Source organism: Pinus tabuliformis, chromosome 4_1, assembly GCF_031772625.1.
Source record: "Pinus tabuliformis cultivar Carrire ecotype Pingquan chromosome 4_1, CPIR1, whole genome shotgun sequence".
NCBI lineage: Eukaryota > Viridiplantae > Streptophyta > Pinopsida > Pinales > Pinaceae > Pinus > Pinus tabuliformis.
Window position 1 is genome coordinate 142,841,213 of NC_142303.1, and position 18,537 is coordinate 142,859,749.

Genomic DNA, 18,537 nt, shown 5'->3' on the forward strand with positions numbered 1-18,537 from the left:
ACATCTAACACAGTGAAAAAGAACCGAGAAGCTCGAAGTCTGTGAGGTTGAGTATGAAAAAGGTCGAAAGATGGAGTTTGAAGATGTGTAGCCTGTGGAAGGAACCTGTCCATAACTAAGAGCCTAAGTGTGTAACGAAGTTTGTAGTATGCAAACAATAATTAAACCTGTAATTCTATTTGAAGTATGAAATGATGCTGTCCAAGGTGATTAGGACGAGGAAAGTCTATGAATAAGGCCCAGTGTTGAAGTGAAAACGAGTGTTGTAACAAGTAAGAAAATAAATGTTTAATTTATGCAACAGATCAATCTTGTGATGAACAAAGTGCAATGAAAGAGCTATAAAGTATAGAGCAGGGAGCAATGTGCAGATCAAAGTTAGTGTTGTGTGCAAGATTGTGAAGAACAGAGTAGGACAAAACTTAGAATTATTTGAGATCATAAGTAAATTAGGGGATTGGTGTCTCCTTCTAGTTGGTACTAGTAATTAGATGTAACAATAGGTTGGTGCCTACAAGTATATTCATATACATAGCGTTTGTAGTAGTTTCCTTTTAAGGGTTTCCACTTACATTTGGTGTTTTCATGTGGTACTTGTGTAATTGATGTTTTATCTGGTTTGAAATTTTTTAATTGATATAAATTGGCCATTATACTAATTCACCCTCACACTCGATAAAATCATAATTACAACAATTCTTGATTAAATGCCAATCACATAGCCTCATACGTGATAGAATCCAATGAAAATGTCACAGTCTCTTCAATTCCATCAATCTAGAAAACTGTAGTTTTCTAAATTTGAAATGGGATATGAGTACTTTCAACATATGAAGTTTGATGAGGTTGGAAACACTCTCAAACATCCTAAAACAATTAATGGTAATGTTAAAAATTTAAGTAAAATGATAAAAAGAAAAGGAAATGTCAACTAAGGAAAGATAAAGAAATGTCAATGTCAAGGAAATGTCACTTTTTATTTTAAGAATTTAACATTACCACGAGGGAGCATCTAGGAGCATGAACAAAATGTGGAGGGAGTCTGGTTCCAAGCTTTGGGAGCACCAACCTCCCAAATTAACGAGTGTCCTCCTGGGTTTTGGGAGCACTTTCCCAGGGCACTTTCTGAGTGCACCTACTCAAAGTGTGGTTCTAGGGCTAGAATAGGGGGGGTGATTCTAGCAACTTTGCCTAGATCCATATCTACTCAAATCTAGAAATTAATTTGAATAACCACCTTCTCCTCACCTTGTTTGATATATCCCATTGGTGATAGTGTGTGTAGGCACTTAAGGGGATTTAGACTTGATCATGTCTTGCCTTGGGAGTTTTAAGTCCTACTAGGGAGACCTCCCTTGTGTTGGATTCATCCTTCACTAAAACGAAGGGAGTTGTTATCTAGGTGACAGTGGTAGCACTTCTAATGTTCCTCTAATCTTAGCCTCGTGAGAAGGCTTTGCACTAAGATGTTAGCTTTTGTAATGACACTCCCTTGTAGGTCTGTTGATTTGCCAACCTCAAACTAGTCATTATCAGTTTGATTCAGATTCGAATATTTATTGATTTTAACAACTTTTTTCACAAATATCTCATTTCTGCAAGGATCCCTAAACTTGTATAGTTTCCTTTCATTAGCTTGTCCAATAAATAACAATTTTCTAGACATGGTGTATCATAAGAAACTAAGCCAAAGATTTTTGCCAGGCAGAAGGCAAAAGTTGTTGAAAAGAAGCACGAAAAAATGCAGTGGCCGAAGGTTGAAAGAGTATATTCGAAACAAATATTTTCCCAAGCTGCGAACACAGATAACACAAATATGTTCCACCACATCTTCGTGAAGGAGACAAAACTAACTTGGAAATGCAAAGAATGAAAGAGGGCAAGTGTAAACATTGTGGTGAAAAATGGGACCCTGAACATAAGTGTGCTAAAGGAAAAGAGGCCAAGACCCTATCTAAATGTGAAGCAACTAATAATTCAAATAGTGACGAATCAGACGTAGAAGAAATCAAAGATTTCCCACAATTTTCTCTAGAACCAGATGATGAGAGCAGTCCGCAAGTATCATTATCGGTTATGACAATTATATCACAACCCCAGACATTAAAATTAAAAGGACATATCAAGAAGAACAATGTGATGGTTTTTATTGATACCGGTAGCACCCACAATTTTTTGGACTCAACCATGGTGAAGAGACTCAACATTTTCACATTTCCCATGCCCAACATGAAGGTTATGGTAGCTGACAGTAAGAAAATTAAAAGGTAGGGAAATGCCATAAAGTCAAATTGCAGATTCAAGACTTTAATTTAAAATCTCCATTCTACACTATACCATTAGGAGTGAATGTGGTCTTAAGCATCCAATGGCTACAAACCCTAGGCACTTACTCTGCTAACCATCAAAAGCAATTTATAAAATTTAGATGGGAAGGACAAAAATACAAGTTATATGGATTCCAGCCACCTGAAAACCAAACTGAAACATCATTCCAGATGATGAAAATGATTCGGAAGGGAGCACCAACTTATGTAGTACAATGTTATCAATTAGAAATGTTAACTTCAAGTTTGGTCAATGAAGAAGCACTAGAAGTCCAAGAGCCAATTAAAAAGCACGAAAAAGTATTCCAACATTGTCTGATGAAGATTCCTCTTAAAAGAGAAATCGAGCATAATATAGAAGTTAAAGCAAGATCAAATCCCATCGACATCAAACCGTATCGATATCCACATCATCAAAAGAATGAAATTGAGAGATTAGTCCAAGATCTTTTAAAGTATGGCATCAATGCAAAAAGTAAAAGTTTGTATGTTGCTCCAGTTGTATTAGTTTGAAAGAAGGATGGATCGTTCAAATTATGCGTCGATTATCAATGACTAAATAAAATAACAATTAAAAACAAGTTTCCAATTCTTTTTATCGACGAAATGTTGGATGAACTAAATGGCGCTTAATACTTCTCAAAATTGGACTTAAGGTCAGGATATTACAAAATCAAAATAAGGTTGGAAGACATAGCAAAAACTATGTTCCGAACACATGAAGGTCATTACGAATTTAAAGTAATGCCTTTTGGGTTAACCAATGCACCAACAACATTCCAAGCCACTATGAACGAGTTATTTTGTCCATATCTAAGGAAGTTTGTGTTAGTGTTCTTTGATGACATTTTAATTTACAATGAAACTTGGAAGGAGCACTTACAACATTTGGAGAAAGTTCTCATTGTATTGGAAGAGCATCAATTCTATGCCAAGAAGTCCAAATGCACTTTCGGGAAGGAAGAAGTAGAATATCTCGAACATATAATATCCAAGGAAGGAGTAAAAGTAGATCCTAATAAGATCAAGGCTATAAGGGAATGGCCCAAGCCAGTGAATATCTCCAAGCTAAGAGGATTCTTAGGGTTGACCGTGTATTATCGAAGATTTATTAAAAACTATGCCCATATAACCGCACCCCTATCGAACCTTCTAAAGAAGAACTCATTTCGATGGAATGATGAAGCAGAAAAGTGTTTTGAAGACTTGAAGGAAGTTATGTCTAATGCCCATGTATTGGCAACTCCAGACTTCTCAAAACCATTTGTAATTGAATGTGATGCTTCGAGTTTTGGCATAGGAGTAGTACTAATGTAGGATGGTCACCTAATCACATTTGAAAGCAGAAAGTTCAATAAGCAAGAACATCTCAAGTCTACATACAACAAGGAAATGCTTGCTATTATGCACGCGTTAGCCAAATGGAGACAATATCTCTTGGGAAGTAAGTTCCTAATACGAACAGATCATTATAGTCTTCAACATCTCCTCCAGTAGAAAACACTATCTATAGAACAACAAAAATGGATAGAAAAAATCGCCACCTTTGACATGGATATATTACATAAGTGAAAGATAACGTAGTAGTTCATGCCTTGTCGAGGAAAGACAAAGAACCATCATTACTTGCAGTTCCGGTTGTTGTTCCTGAATGGCTTAATAGATTGGAAGTGAATATGCAAAAGATCCGAAAACAAGTGCTATAATCAATAACTTGCCTCAAGATTCAAAATTTGAATGGAAGAATGATAATATTTGGTACAAGGGAAGAATTTATCTGAATTCAAATTCCAAATTTAAAGACAAGATTCTCAAAGAGTTGCATGATTCATTGTCAGTCGGGCATGTAGGATTCTTTAAAACCTATTATAATGCATGCCAGACATTCCTTTGGAAGAGAATGAGTAATGATATTCAAAAATATGTAGCAAAATGCGATAAATGCCAAAGGAATAAAAATGAAAATATTATGACACCCGGACTACATCCCTTAAACATCTCGAATCAGAAACGGGAGGAAATATCAATGGACTTTATTGAAGGTTTACATGTGTTTGATGGTAAGGATAAAATTCTTGTAGTAGTCGACAAACTCACCGAGTATGCTCACATTATTGCAATGAGGAAATCAGATTTAGCAAAACAAATCGCTGAGATATTTTGCAAAAATGTTTACAAATTACATGAATTCCCCAATGTCATTGTGAGCGATAGAGATGCCAAATTTAAGGGTAATTTTTGGAAGGAATTTTTCAAACATATAGGAACCTATTTCAACATGAGTTCATCTTACCATCCTCAAACGGATGGCCAAACATAGGTTGTCAACAAATGTTTAGAAGCCTACTTACGTTGTTATGCCACAGACAAACAAAATAAGTGGGTTTAGTGGTTACATCTTGTTGATTGGTGGTACAATTCCACTTACAACACGTCAGTGAAAATGACTCCATTTCAAGTTTTGTATCGTTACGAGCCTCCGAAATGGAAGGACTTTGCTATCATCGAGATGAAGCTTCTAGCTGTTAAAAACTAGTTAGAAGAAACCCAAAAAGTCGTCCAAACTCTACAAGAAAATCTAAATAATGCAAGGAATCATATGAAGCAGTGAGCTAACCAAAATAGAACCGAGAGAGAATTTGAAGTTGGAGATTGGGTTTTTGTTAAACTCCAACTTTACAAGCAGTTGTCCTTAGAACAAAGGGGAAAAAGCAAATTGGCACGAAGGTTTTATGAACTCTACCAAATTAACAAAAAGATCAACCAAGTAGCATACAATTTAAGCCTTCTCGATAAAAGTCGTGTTCACAACATTTTTCATGTATCTTACCTTAAAAGGGCACTCGCTGAACATCAATCAATACAAGCAACACTTTTGACTTTAGATGACAAAGGAAGGGTTATTCTAGAGCCAGAAGGTATCATCTCCAGTAGGGATGATCACGAGTAATCAAAGAAACTATGATCACGAGTAATCAAAGAATCCCTGATCAAGTGGAAGGACTTACCAGAAGAAGAAGCTTCTTGGGAGACAGGAGTGTTTCGCCAACAACCCCTATCGTTACGTATGCTTTGAGGACAAAGCATATTTTCAAGAGAGAGCCAATGTTATGTAAACGTTAATCTATAACTATTAATTAATTAGGCAAAAGATATGATAAAAGATCATGCCCATTCATCAAGAGGCACCCAGAGATGTATTTAAGCCAAGGCCTCCCACAGTGTAAATCATGATTGAAATTTATTAATAAAATATATGTTTCAAACCATAAACTTCGAAGTTGCACACAATATTATTATAATTAATGGTGTTATTATTTAATTTTAAAATTTAAAATTCCACATATATGCCAGCGGTCAGATTTAACCCAGTACATTATCAGACCGGTGCATATACTGCCCTGCCCATTAATGGATGTACATGCTAATTGGTATTCACATGTTTGTAACATAGTTTCTAAATAGAAAATTTAAAAAACTGTCTCCAGATCTCCCGCAAACGACCCTTCAGGCATGTAAAAATTCCCAATTCTTTTCTATTCCCGCCTCTGAGTGCAGTTTCCTTCAATCTGTAAGTCTTCAATGGCCTGACGACTTACACAGGATTCATCACGGTAGCTATGATGGCCCTCCACTACACTAAAGCCAAACGCAAACTTCTTTTTCCCGAATTTTTAATTCTTGATTCTATTGGTGTCTCTTCCCCATACATTCACAGTCTGGTTCCTGTGCCTTCTCGTGGCTACAACGATTTCTGACGGATCAACGTGGCTCGCTTTCTTTGATTAAAACGATATCTTTCTGCTTTTAACTGAGACATCACCCGACAGCAACACCTCACGACCTTGACTCTTCAACTGACACCAATTTCTAGGCTCTTCGATGACTAACTCTTGCACTCGTACTGTGTCCTGATCGGGACTCTCTGCTCCCACCTCGATATGCTATCAGATGGCGAAGCTCTTCACCGATTCCTCTTTTTCCTTAATCCCTTTGACTCAGTGCCACGATTTAAAGGGCCAACTCTCACACGTGGATTCCACACAGTAAGGCAAATTTCGCACGATGGTAGTCCCCACGACGGCTTTGATCAACCTCCCCTTATCGTTGACAAAAATATCATATTCCTACAGAAAATATGGAATCTTTGCCAACCGAGATCACAAAGATGGCTTCCGTTCTGTGCACCCCTGGATTACTTAAGAAAAAAATGACTTTTTATTTGACGACTCTTATTCCCACACAAGCCATAGGTTCCTGTATCTCACGCAGGCGACATTTAATTTCCATTCCTGTTTTATGTAATCTCTTTCTATTCATCACAGGTGGAAACTCCTAACAGGAAACAGCCCAACAATCTAAGATAGTCCTACAATTTTATATCGATTTCTCTTCGGATCTATTTGGACTGCCAAAATTCATTCAGATAACACTACTTTCAAAATTAATTTCCTTCAAAATATACTTCAAAGATATTGATTTTTCCATGTTCAATCGCAAAGAATGTATTCATGTCGTTTCGAACCAACTTATCTGTCTGCATTGGTTTCAAACTCTTCTTGATTTTCTAGTCGATATGTCTTGTTGTCCAACGTTTTTGTGTGTGAGCAGTCTCTTGGTCTGTACGTGATTTGTAGTGGTGCTTAGACTTTTCTCTGTTTGACTTCTTTCTCATCCTCATTTGGATACCGTGTAAAAATTTTAAAGACAGAAATTAAGAGAAAAAATGTAAGAGAATTGAGGTAGAGGGTAAGGCGAGAATCTCCTAGAAAATCTCTCTTCTTAGGATGTCCAGATTTAATTCTCTTGTTTTTGCCATTTTATTGCATTCCATCAGATGTTCAATAAATTATTAAACTAAGATATGATCATGCAATATAATACACTGAATTTCGAATTTACATCTATTTCATGCATATGCTAAGAACTTTTTATTTCGTTTTATCACCATCTTTATTGAAACTGATAATGAATTTCAATGTAAATGCATGATTACTGTAGCTGATTTATTCTCATTTTTAATGGTATTGATATTTGTATTCCTTTGCAGTCCCTGGGCAGTATTGTTGCATTCCAGGCTATGGTATCAATTGCAACAATTGGTTTGTACATTGCATATGCTCTGCCTATTCTGTTCCGTATCACCCTTGCACGCAAAACTTTTGTAAAAGGTCCTTTTAACCTTGGTAGTTTCAGCTTAATCATTGGTTGGGTTGCTGTTTTATGGGTTATCACCATCACTGTCCTATTTTCTCTACCTGTTGCATATCCGGTTACAAAAGATACCCTCAACTATACACCTGTTGCAGTGGGGGGATTATTTATTTTAACTTACGGGAGTTGGCTTCTACGTGCAAGGTATTGGTTCAAGGGACCTGTGGCAAATATTAAGGTGTAAGGAATAAAATTGTTGTTTCTTCTTGTCTTGCATTTATTTTTTTGTAAAACGAAGCTGGCTGAAGCACTTGCTTCATTGTAATGCTACGATGATAAAATGTTTTTATATCGTAGAACGTATTGTAATTTATATTTATGAATTGATAAACATGTTGCCCATTACATTGGCATTGTATCGGGCAGTCTTGCATTCATCTTCCCTGTATTTAAGTATTGCTATCCAAATTAAAGATTTCCTACAAAAGATATTCTTGGATAAGAAACTTGGAACTTGAATTTGATTGAAAATTGAATATGATTGTTGAAGCTCTGGAAAAGATGAAAATTTTGATGGATTTAAAACATGTACTTTAATTCAAATGAAATTCAACACAATTATTAAGTAGGTGAAGATGAAAATCAATTACAGTTATTTATTTTTTTATGCATGAACGACAATACAATATTCTACTATCTTTAAATTTGTAGTTTACATTAGTTCACTGGTCTTAGAAATAAATATTCAGTCAATGTCATTTTATGATGCTAGTATTGTTGGCTGTTAAAATTATGTCCTTGGGCTATGTTATAGCTTCAATTTCCAAAGAAGATCATGCCCCCCAACCCATAGCTTTGTATAGAAGTAAGTAGAGTTCAGCTGATTTTTTTTCAAATATTCCTAGTGTTAGCCTATAAAAAGGCACTTGTGAGCCTTTGGAAGGAAGGTCATACACTGTCCAGGGTTATTACAAGATGTAGTTACATCAGAGTATATTTATCTGAAGATTGGATCAGAGCCAGAACAAAGTCAGTAGAAGGAGCTTCTACAATTTAGAAAATCTTACTCAGTTCTTCCTTAAAGGTAAATGGTTTGCTTGTAAAATTGGAACTGGCCAAAAACCCCAAATTGGGGAGGGTCCGTGGATCTTAGAAATGGATATTGTAGGTTGTCGAATGATCTAATTGGTATCCTCAGATTCAAAGGCATTGTGCCTTTAGCAGATGCTTCAGCTGAAGGTAATGCAAATTTCTGGAACCAGGGTTGGATGCAGGCAAGAGAATTGGATCTTGAAGGACAATTGGCAGAGTAATGAGACTCAAAGATGAGTAGGTTGTCTATTTGTTCTATAAAAATTAGGCTGTCTATTTTATCGTCTCAAAATCCTACAAGGTTTATACAGTGTGCACTAGTTACAAAGCCATGCTCATAGCAGAGCCTCAAGAAGAATGTTGGTACTGAATACCATTGTGGAAAATCCACTCCTTTGAAGGCCAAGTTATTCTTCTGGTTAGCTCTTAGAAACAAAGCTCCCACTTGGGTTATATTGCAAAAGAAAGCTTATTTGGGCTCAGGTTCTTGGAAACTTTGTAAATCATGGGAAGAATCTCTTCAGCACATCCTCTCTGATTGTATATTTGCCAAGGAAGTTTAGAAGGAGGCCTCCTCCTTAACCTGGGGTTCTTGGAACCATCCTATCCTTACAAAAAGCTTTCAATAGTGGATGGAGGTTCCCTAATTGCTGAATCATAGAGTACTCCAAATTACTTTTTGTAGGGCATTGTGGATTGTTGTCGCGTAAAATGTACACGTAACTGTGGGGCATTGTGGATTGTTGTCGTGTAAAATGTACATGTAATTGTGGGAAAAAGTTTCCAATCTCACAAGATATAATCTTTTAGGCGCAATGCTTAGAGCAGGGGCTGTCACCTATTCCCTATTGTCTCTGTTTAAGCTCTCTCCTAGGCAAGCCAAGGAGGTAGTCCCTAAAGATGATGAGTAAAAAAACCTTGCTAAAAAAACAAACTCTAAGAGATTAAGGGCAAGGAAATTACATCTCAAAATAACTTGATTTAAGATTTAATTAGCAAGTAAGAGCAATGTAGATGAATGATAGATTCAATTATATCAAAGGATATCAATAAAATATAAAAACAAAAGACCAGTGCCTTAATGCTCAAATTATAATATTTGCAAGATAAGATATTTCAAGTCACAATATAGAAAATGTTGCAATGCTCCAAGACGAGTGCTAGTACAAAATGATAAAAATATGAGCAATAGGATATAACTTGCAATGTAAATGAAACTTGTACTATTAAAGAGACGTTTCACAAAGATAGAACGATATCATAACCCAATGAACAAGTAATTCAAAATGACAAGTATAAGAGCAATATGATGCAAGTATTGCAAGTAAAATAAGATGCTCACAAATCAACTTAAGGCACACTGAGATGAGGCAATGTTAGATGAATGTAAGGCTAATATATGTGAGATTCAAGGGTCTTGATTGATTTTAAATTATATGCCTTAAACTATCGGTGAAGGTCTTTTTCCCAATTGTCAAAACTTGTTTTAGAACAAGGTTGTTGGAAGAAGTGTTGGGAAAGAGGCTACGGCCTCATTAACGATACCTACCCAAGGTTTCTAGCAACCCAAGTGCCTCCGTTCCTACAAGGGACTGGGCCATAAGAGAACTACAAGGTCACCTGTATTAACTGTTGTTTGAGGGTCAAGCTTTTTAAATTAAATGATGGTTGTCCTAAAATTTGTATTCAACCAAACTTATGCTTGGAAGTAAGTTTTAGATGCAATTCTAAATCTAGTATACAAATGCAAATGTTAACACAATGTTTCAATGAGACACAATTATGACAATGTGCTTCAAAGCAAAATTACAAATTCACTTTAGATTAAGATAAACAATTTGAGCACAAGCCTACAACATCAATTCAATGAAGCATGTAAAAATTTACTCTATGATATAAAGCTAGCAAGGAAAAATGACAATTAGATCTTATAATTGAATTTAAGATTCTGTGATCCATATTATGAAAAGTAAGAAAACTTTCGGTAAAAGTCATATCATTAGAGTTTTGTCAACGAGTTTGGAACCATCCAATGTGGTTCATCATCAAGACAAGATGAGAACAAGATCTTGACATCAAGTTAAATAGATGAAAATAAAAAAATTTAGCCGTTATGTTAGATTTGACTAAATAAATAATATTATTAAAAAATAATATTTTAATATAAAAGAAAACAGTTAGATTTGATTACATAAATAATATTTTAATATAAAAAAAATTGTTAACATTGAATTAAAGAAAATAATTAACCAAACAGAAAATTTTAATGAAATGAATATCTAAAAATAAAAATAAAAATAATAAATGGTCAAAGTTTAATATATATATATATATATATATATATAAGACCTAGTCTAACTTATAGACGAAGAAATAACTTCCTCCTTTTTTCACCAAAATTCTCCAAAAGACCGTAGGGCACTAGAATTATGCAGATTAAACAATTTAAACTCAAGTTTTTTAGAAGACTTTTCGGCGTAAATCACATTAGAATGCATTTGTCGACGTGTTTCGAACCAACGAGTGCGGTTCATCCTCAGGACAAGTTGAAGAATCAGATCCTCGCTGCATGTTAAATAGATAGAGCAGAACATCCAATATTTAAATAAGGTAATGTGTATATTTAATTAATAGGAATCAACTAGTTACTGAAAAGACTTATATTAAAGTTATATAAATAAATATTTAATTAGTCAATTGAAAGTTAGTTTAATATCTATTATCATATATAAATTAGGTAATGTATTTAATCAATATGAATCAAAAGTACTAATATTAAATTTATATAAAAGTTATATAATAAAGTTATATTTGGTAAATTAATTGTAAGTTAGTTTTAATTATATTTAACTAAAAAGGCTAATATTAAATTTATATATAATTAAATAGTTAATTGAAAGTTAGTTTAATATCTATTATTATAAGGTAACATATTTAATTAATATGAATCAAAAGGGTTGATATTAAATTTATATAAGAGTTATATAATTAAATATTTAATATTATATTAAAATTATATAATTAAATATTTAGTTAATTAATCCAAATTCTCCACAAGTACAAGAGGTCAAAAATGCACAAGAAGGCCAAAAATACAAGTGTGATGATGACGAGTTACAAGAATGAATGTTTCATCTACTTATATGAGGAATTCGACTAGCTATTTTAGCCCATAATCCATAAACTAGTCCTGAATGAATTTTACAAGGCTATTGAGAACCTAAATCTAGATCCAACAATTATAGCTTTGGTCAGATTTCAGTTGAGCACATATAGGTTAGAAGAAGGGCCATTTGGAACAAAAGCAATAGAGTATGATAGGAGCATAAGTGATCCAACATTATGGTGGGACTTTTATGGATTAGAGGCACCATAATTGCAAAATTTTGCAATTTGTATCTTAAGTCAGGGATCAAGTGCATCAACACGTGAAAGGAATTGGAGTTCCTTTGGCCTTATTCATTCCAAGAAAATAAATAGATTGTTATCTGGAAGATTACAAGATCTTGTTTATGTTCGTAGTAACTTGCAGTTGGCTTTGAATAATGTGGCTAAAGAGTCATCCAACTCCTCTCCTCTGTGGATCAATCTATTTCCTAATGCATCAAGGGATGAAGATGATTTTCACGTTTATATTGATAGGGCTAATGTTGAATTTAGTGATGAATCTGGTGCTCATGCTTCTAGTGGATTCATAGCCCTATTTCTCTTGATGATATAGAACATTTTGATGTGACAAGTAGGCCACGAGAACATCAAGAATAAAAGTTGTGTTCCTTTTTAGTTTTCTTTTTTCATGAACAATTTTCTAAAGTTGCCAAACTACTTAATAACATCACAGAACAATGAACACTCCATTTTCATTAATGAAATGGTAGCAAAGCATCATTATTTAATGAACTAGTTGCATTATTTTTAAGCAATTTTCTTTTCTGCATCTTTGGATTCTATAGATTGTACCTTGATTCTTGGATTCTCTTATATCTAACTTGTTAATGTTGATTTGGTCGAGCCTAGAATTCCTAGAAGATCAACGTTCTTGATTAGTTTATGAATATGTTGAATTATTGTTGTTGGTGTTATAATTGTATCTCTAGTTCTACAACTACTTATTTTTCTGTATTTGTTTATTTTTTATATAACACACAACATAGATATGCAGGCTTGTATAAAGCTTAAATCTCTCCTAAAATTTATGCAAAAGCGAGACCCAGTAAAAGGCAGCCAATTTGAAGTCTTGTGTGGAATCCAACGTTCATAATCCACTACTTTCCAACATAGCATTATGGAGCATGTTTAAAATGCCTTGCAATACTTATTAAATGTGTTCTTTTTAGACATACACACTGCCTTGAGAATATCCTTGACATCCTTACAAGGAAAATACTAAACTATTTATCACAACCTTTGATGTTCATATTTTAAAGTTGTGTTATTTGTTTCTAAAGGCACATGCTAATATCAATTTGCGTTATGTATTGTAAACTTATGCAATCATTCAGGCCAATAGTATCCTGCTTCTTTGCCAATTTCACTAAACTATCTAAAACTTATAGCAAATTACCTAGAAATAATGGAGAAAGGTTGTTTTTGTTGTTTTCTAAGTTTATATATAGATCCTATTTTCTAGAAGATTGTTGTGATCTCCCGAACAGAATGTAACCATTATATTGGTGTATGTGTGATTTCTTAATCAATGAATGCAACATTGTGGCAGCCTTAGGTGCTCCTCACTTGAGTGTCGTGGGTTATCACAATTTCAATTTGTCTTCCTATTATTTTTAGTTGGTATTAGAGCGAGCATGTATATAAGATTCGTGAGGCCTATGTGTGGAGATACGTGAGCAGTGAGCTGGTGGTTGTGGAGGTCATGGTGGCAGAGGATTTTATGGTGGTTGTGGTGGCTTTGGTGATGAAGCAATAGGCGACGATGACTGTAGGCATGTATATGAGCGGTGAAGTTGCAACGGTCGCGACTATGAAATAAAACGAGAAGGTTTTGGTTGAGGAAAATTGGGGAAAACCGCATGTGTATAGGTTGTTGATCGTCATGCTTACGTTTATATGATGTATAAAACAATACTAGAAAGAAAATTTGGCTAAATGAAATTTAATCTAATATGCAAACACATAGCATGAATAATGAATGAGTAGGACACTCACACAATAATATAATGCACAAATGCCATGCAACTACCTAAATATAAATACATCAGGCTCCATTAAACAGAGTAAGGTGCTTTCCTCTCACAGGGGAGGGAAAGAGATCACCATTAAGTTTTGCAATATAGTAATATCCAACCCCTACTTTTCCATGTACCCTAAAGGGATATAGGTTGTCTTCGACAAGGACTAAGTCACCAACTTGAAATTATTTACCTTGTCTTTGAACCCATTGTTTCCTTTTGATGTTTTGGGATGTATATTTATTACTCTTGATTACAACGGAAGTTTTGAATGAAATACATTCCTTGATGATGATTCAAATAACTTGCATCTACCATAATATTTGGCTCAAAGTGTTTTTCCTCCAAATGTGGGTCATTGGAATGTATATTGGTCTTGGCCTTTCAAGTAGGTTTGGAGAAAGGGAATGGCTCTATATCTTCTACATGCTCGAGCATGTGTGGCACTCTATACAGAATGAATGGTTTCCAATCCAAAGTTAGTATGGTAGAATATGATAAATACATTTGTAACCCACCTATAGAGGCACACCATTTCTTAGAAAAGAGCATACCCCAAGCATATGGCACACTAATGACTACATTAGCCATTAGCATTGATATAACCTTATGAGTAGCCAATGACACTTTAACATCCTTTATCAGACGATACATAGCAATAGACTTTGATTCAAAGCCCCACACATTCCTATATGGTATAGTGATTTTCATTTCTAATTAATTCATGACCCTTAAAGGAATTACATCTGTTGAGGCATAAAAGTCAAGAATAAAACTATGCAAGATTGGATTATTTACCACTAGAGACGATAAGAAATGTGCATGGCCTTCATTTCTTCAATCACGATACAATCTTTTAAGGATCACAAGAGGGTCTTCAAACTCTTTTTCAAGGTTGAATTCCTTTTAACTTTCCCCCTTCAGGTTTCAAGTTTAGATAACTCCAAATGAGGAGCTTGCACATTCATCTTTGTTAAAACATTTCCTAAGTCAACATCTAGGGACATGATAGGACTAGGTGCATTTGACTTTTGCATGTTCTTAGGAGGTGGAGGTGGCCTAACACTCTCTTGAGAGACACTATTATTACTAGCACTTGCTTGAGGGTGGTTTTGATCATTATTTTTGCTAGAGTAATGCAACCCTTTGAATCTCCCTCCCTCTTCAACAACCATGATTAGATCATCATGATCACTAGTAGGTTCTCCAGTGGTCTCTTCATGCTATTGTTGAGAAGAAAAGAATGATTCACCAAGCGAAACCCTAAATGGAGCATTTTCATTTATCATGTTAAGATGATTTGGGATTTCCTCCTTTTCCACTTGACTTTATGGACACTCCCCTTGTCTATGAAATTCATCACATGCTTGATGCCAAGAGGTTCCATCTTGAAATTCGCTTCTTTTAAGGTCTCATGTCTCTTTTCTTTTAGAGCATAGGATAAGTGTTCAGGAAAATATTCTATGTATCTTTCAAGGATAATTTGATCAATTGGCTTACATAGGGGAGGGACTTCCAGTAACTTATCAAACCTTTGTTTTATTGTCTCCTTAGAAATGATCTAGAATTTATATGCCTTCTTTGACCATGGTCCATATTTTGTCGAATGCTTGATGGAAAAATTCCCAGTTCTTAAGACTTCCTTTGGGTAAATCTAGGTAATCCATAACACTTCCTTCTAATGATAAGGAAAACAACATCATTATGAGATATTCCTCTTCTATTAACCTTCCACCCACAACCTAGTAAAATCTATACACATGTTTTTTGCTTATGATAACATCAATGCCATTGAATTTGGATAATCAATATCCGTACTTATTAGGAAAGTTATGAGGGGCATTAGGGAAGCCACTCACATCCAATGGTTTAAATGCAGTAATGGGCCATGGTCTAGCTGTGGTATTAGGGATGGATGAAGGGCCAAAGGGGCTTATAACCACAAGATATTTTGGGACTATGGGAGAGGTGGAAGTATCGATAATCATCTTGTGGGTAGTTATTTTCCTTTTTGGAGCTATGGCTTCATCAAACAAACTACTAGGGGAAATGGATGGATCATATTTTGGAGTCGCTAAGGGAGAATATACGTTGTCGTTTATTAAAGATCTTCACCAAAATTGAATTGAAATTTAGACTTTGGATTTCGAAGTTGACTCAACTCCTCCTCAACAACGGTGCCAAAAATATTGCCTCAAAATATAGCGGGCCTTGTGAGGGGACTCACAAGGCAAGGGCTGGAACCTGTTGCGAAAATGAGTTACATTTCCACTGTCACCTTAGCAATATTCATCTTACTCTTTAGTGGAGTTTCACCATAAGGGAGGCTTCCAAGCGATCACCTAAGATGATATCATATGTTATATCGTTCCATATGACAAGATGATACAATAGGTGGAGATACTCAATGATGGACAAAGGCTCAAGACTCTTTAATGAGGAATAGATATCATGCACCAAAACTAGTAAAGGCTAATATGACTTAGGGTTTCGAAATATTTAGCGACAAAGGAGTACCTAGGTACATATGAGTCAAATAAAGGGTTTACTAGAAGGTAAGATCAACATAATAATAAAGCAAACACTCACATTAAGCCTCAAATTGAAACCCTACTAGCTTTAGTATTTCTGAGGCACAAAAATATACAGGGAAGGATGTGATTAGCCTCCCAAAGGGTAAGATTTACTATACAAAATGATAGATTTTGAGTTAAAAGGATCACCAAGACAAAACCTAGGTTTTATTACCACAAACACTCATCCACAAGTGCCTTAAATCAATTTAGCCCTAGCTAAATGCCATAGCAGCTTGGCTTAAAAGGCTTAGAGAAGTAGAGAAGAAGCAAATGTTTAGTTTTTCAAATATTTGATCAACACAAAGGTTTCCAGTGTCTAATCCTTCTTGGGTGATGTAGTCTTTTAGGAAAATTCAAGAGATAAAGGATAAATGCTTGGAGTAAGAGGGGAAAAGCTATTGTTTCCACTTAAATGCACTTTAGATATCTTTTTGTGAGGGGAGAAATTAAATAGTAGAAGCACACTAGTATATATTCAACATGCAAAAGGTATCCACGATTTTCCATAAACAATTTGCACTTAGACATGGAGCATAGAAAAACCAACAATAATTAAATACATGTAAAACAATGAAAAATTTGGAACAAATATTACAATTCTTCCATTAAAAATCCTTCTTTCAATCTGAAAATGACATCTCCAAGACAAATCCAATCTCCAATAGCAAGAGCACCATAAGAATTACATTTCAGCAAATCAAGAGTTACAAGAAGGTTAGGTTGAGCTCTCAAGAAGAGGCCAAAATCCAAGTGTGATGATGAAAAAGGAGAAAGATTTATCCTCAATATATATAAGGTCTATCACTCACTAATATTAGCTTAAAATCCCTATGACAAGTTTAGTTTTGAGTATGATTCAAGATAGTGGGTTACAAGCCAACCCAATAGCTCATAAATAACAAAAATATGCCACAAAATTCCATGCATGTGGGTTGAAATTATCCATAAGCATGATCTCATACTCTTTTGGGGAATAATTGTTGTGGAAGTGCATGAAATGGGCTAAGGGAATGTCCCGTCATCATAATCAATTCCATCCTTGAGGAGAAGCCCTCAAGAAGTGCCTCAAAACACCTCCAAATGTCAAAATCATGCTCTAGGTCCCTTGTATCATCTTCAAGGGGGATAGAAGTATGATGTGGAAAAATATCTCTTCAACGATGGGGCTCCAATTGGTAGTGCAATCCCTCTCTCATCATCTTGGGATGAACATCATCATTTGGACTCGGTATCAAGTCATGTCGATCAAACAATGTCAAGGCTATCCTGGGGGCATGCTGGGTCCACTGGGTACATCATCAGGAGTATCCCACACCAAGCAAGAGGAGCTCAATGTTTTAGCATTTGGGGGTGCTATTAGGTGTCAACCATTTCTTGGAGTCATCAAAGTGACCAAAACTCTTCTCTGGAGGGGAAACATTGCATCTGCAAGGTCATCAATGCTCTCTAGAAGTGTGGTACAACTTAGGCATAATGTGTAGTGGACGTATGAAGTATTCCCTCAAGGCCTTTGCCACTTTGTGAAAGACCACCCAGAAAAACCATCTCAATATTAGGTGAAAGTTACCAATTATTAGGGATAATGACCATAGATTCATCATAGCGGGTCATTATTAATTGTCAAGGGAATAATAACACTTCATACTAGGATCACCTTCAAAAAAATAACTAGAGAAAGTCCCATAAAAGTGTTCCCTACATATGTTAGGGACAGTTAGATGGTAAACCCTATCAAGTGCTTCTAGCCCCTAAGGGTAGTTGACATGTCCAAGGTCAACCCTTTAATTCACAATGTTCATGATAATGGTGGTAATGTAGGAGAAATTATTTATGGAAAGGTGCCATGGGCATGGGACCAGCTAAGGGAAGTCCATCATCCTAAGCATATTGATGTATGGAGGGAAAAATCATGGAGGCATGAGTTACCCCTTCCCTAATCCTTCTTTTTCCACCCCTCTGGTGCAATTTTTACTTCTTGTCTCACAATGCTTTGATAGGGATCATAACTTAGTTGTCCAATTTTTTTTGAATGATATAACATTTATTTATCCCTTAATAATGAATCAATTTCTCTTTCATCGGGGTTGGGACATGCAAGGTTTCCTTTATTATGTGATGGAGCAACAAGTGCTTAGTAACCAAGTGATGGTTAATGAGGGGGATAGATCACATGCTAGGCTTTTTCTCACATGCTAATTAATG

At 35.2% G+C, this 18,537-nt stretch overlaps 1 protein-coding gene across 2 annotated transcripts in view; it reads left to right on the forward strand.

Moving 5' to 3' along the window:
• The window catches only part of LOC149174608 (amino-acid permease BAT1 homolog), a 257,768-nt gene extending 249,787 nt beyond the window's left edge, over positions 1–7,981 (forward strand). Inside the window, exon 9 of one of the 2 annotated variants that reach the window (XM_089419360.1) lies at positions 7,378–7,981. In XM_089419360.1, the coding sequence (XP_089275486.1) occupies positions 7,378–7,725 (348 nt within the window). In that variant the 3' untranslated portion in view covers positions 7,726–7,981. The remainder of the gene's footprint in view (positions 1–7,377) is intronic. The other variant, XM_089419359.1, reaches the window with a different exon arrangement.
• Positions 7,982–18,537: the final 10,556 nt, after the last annotated feature.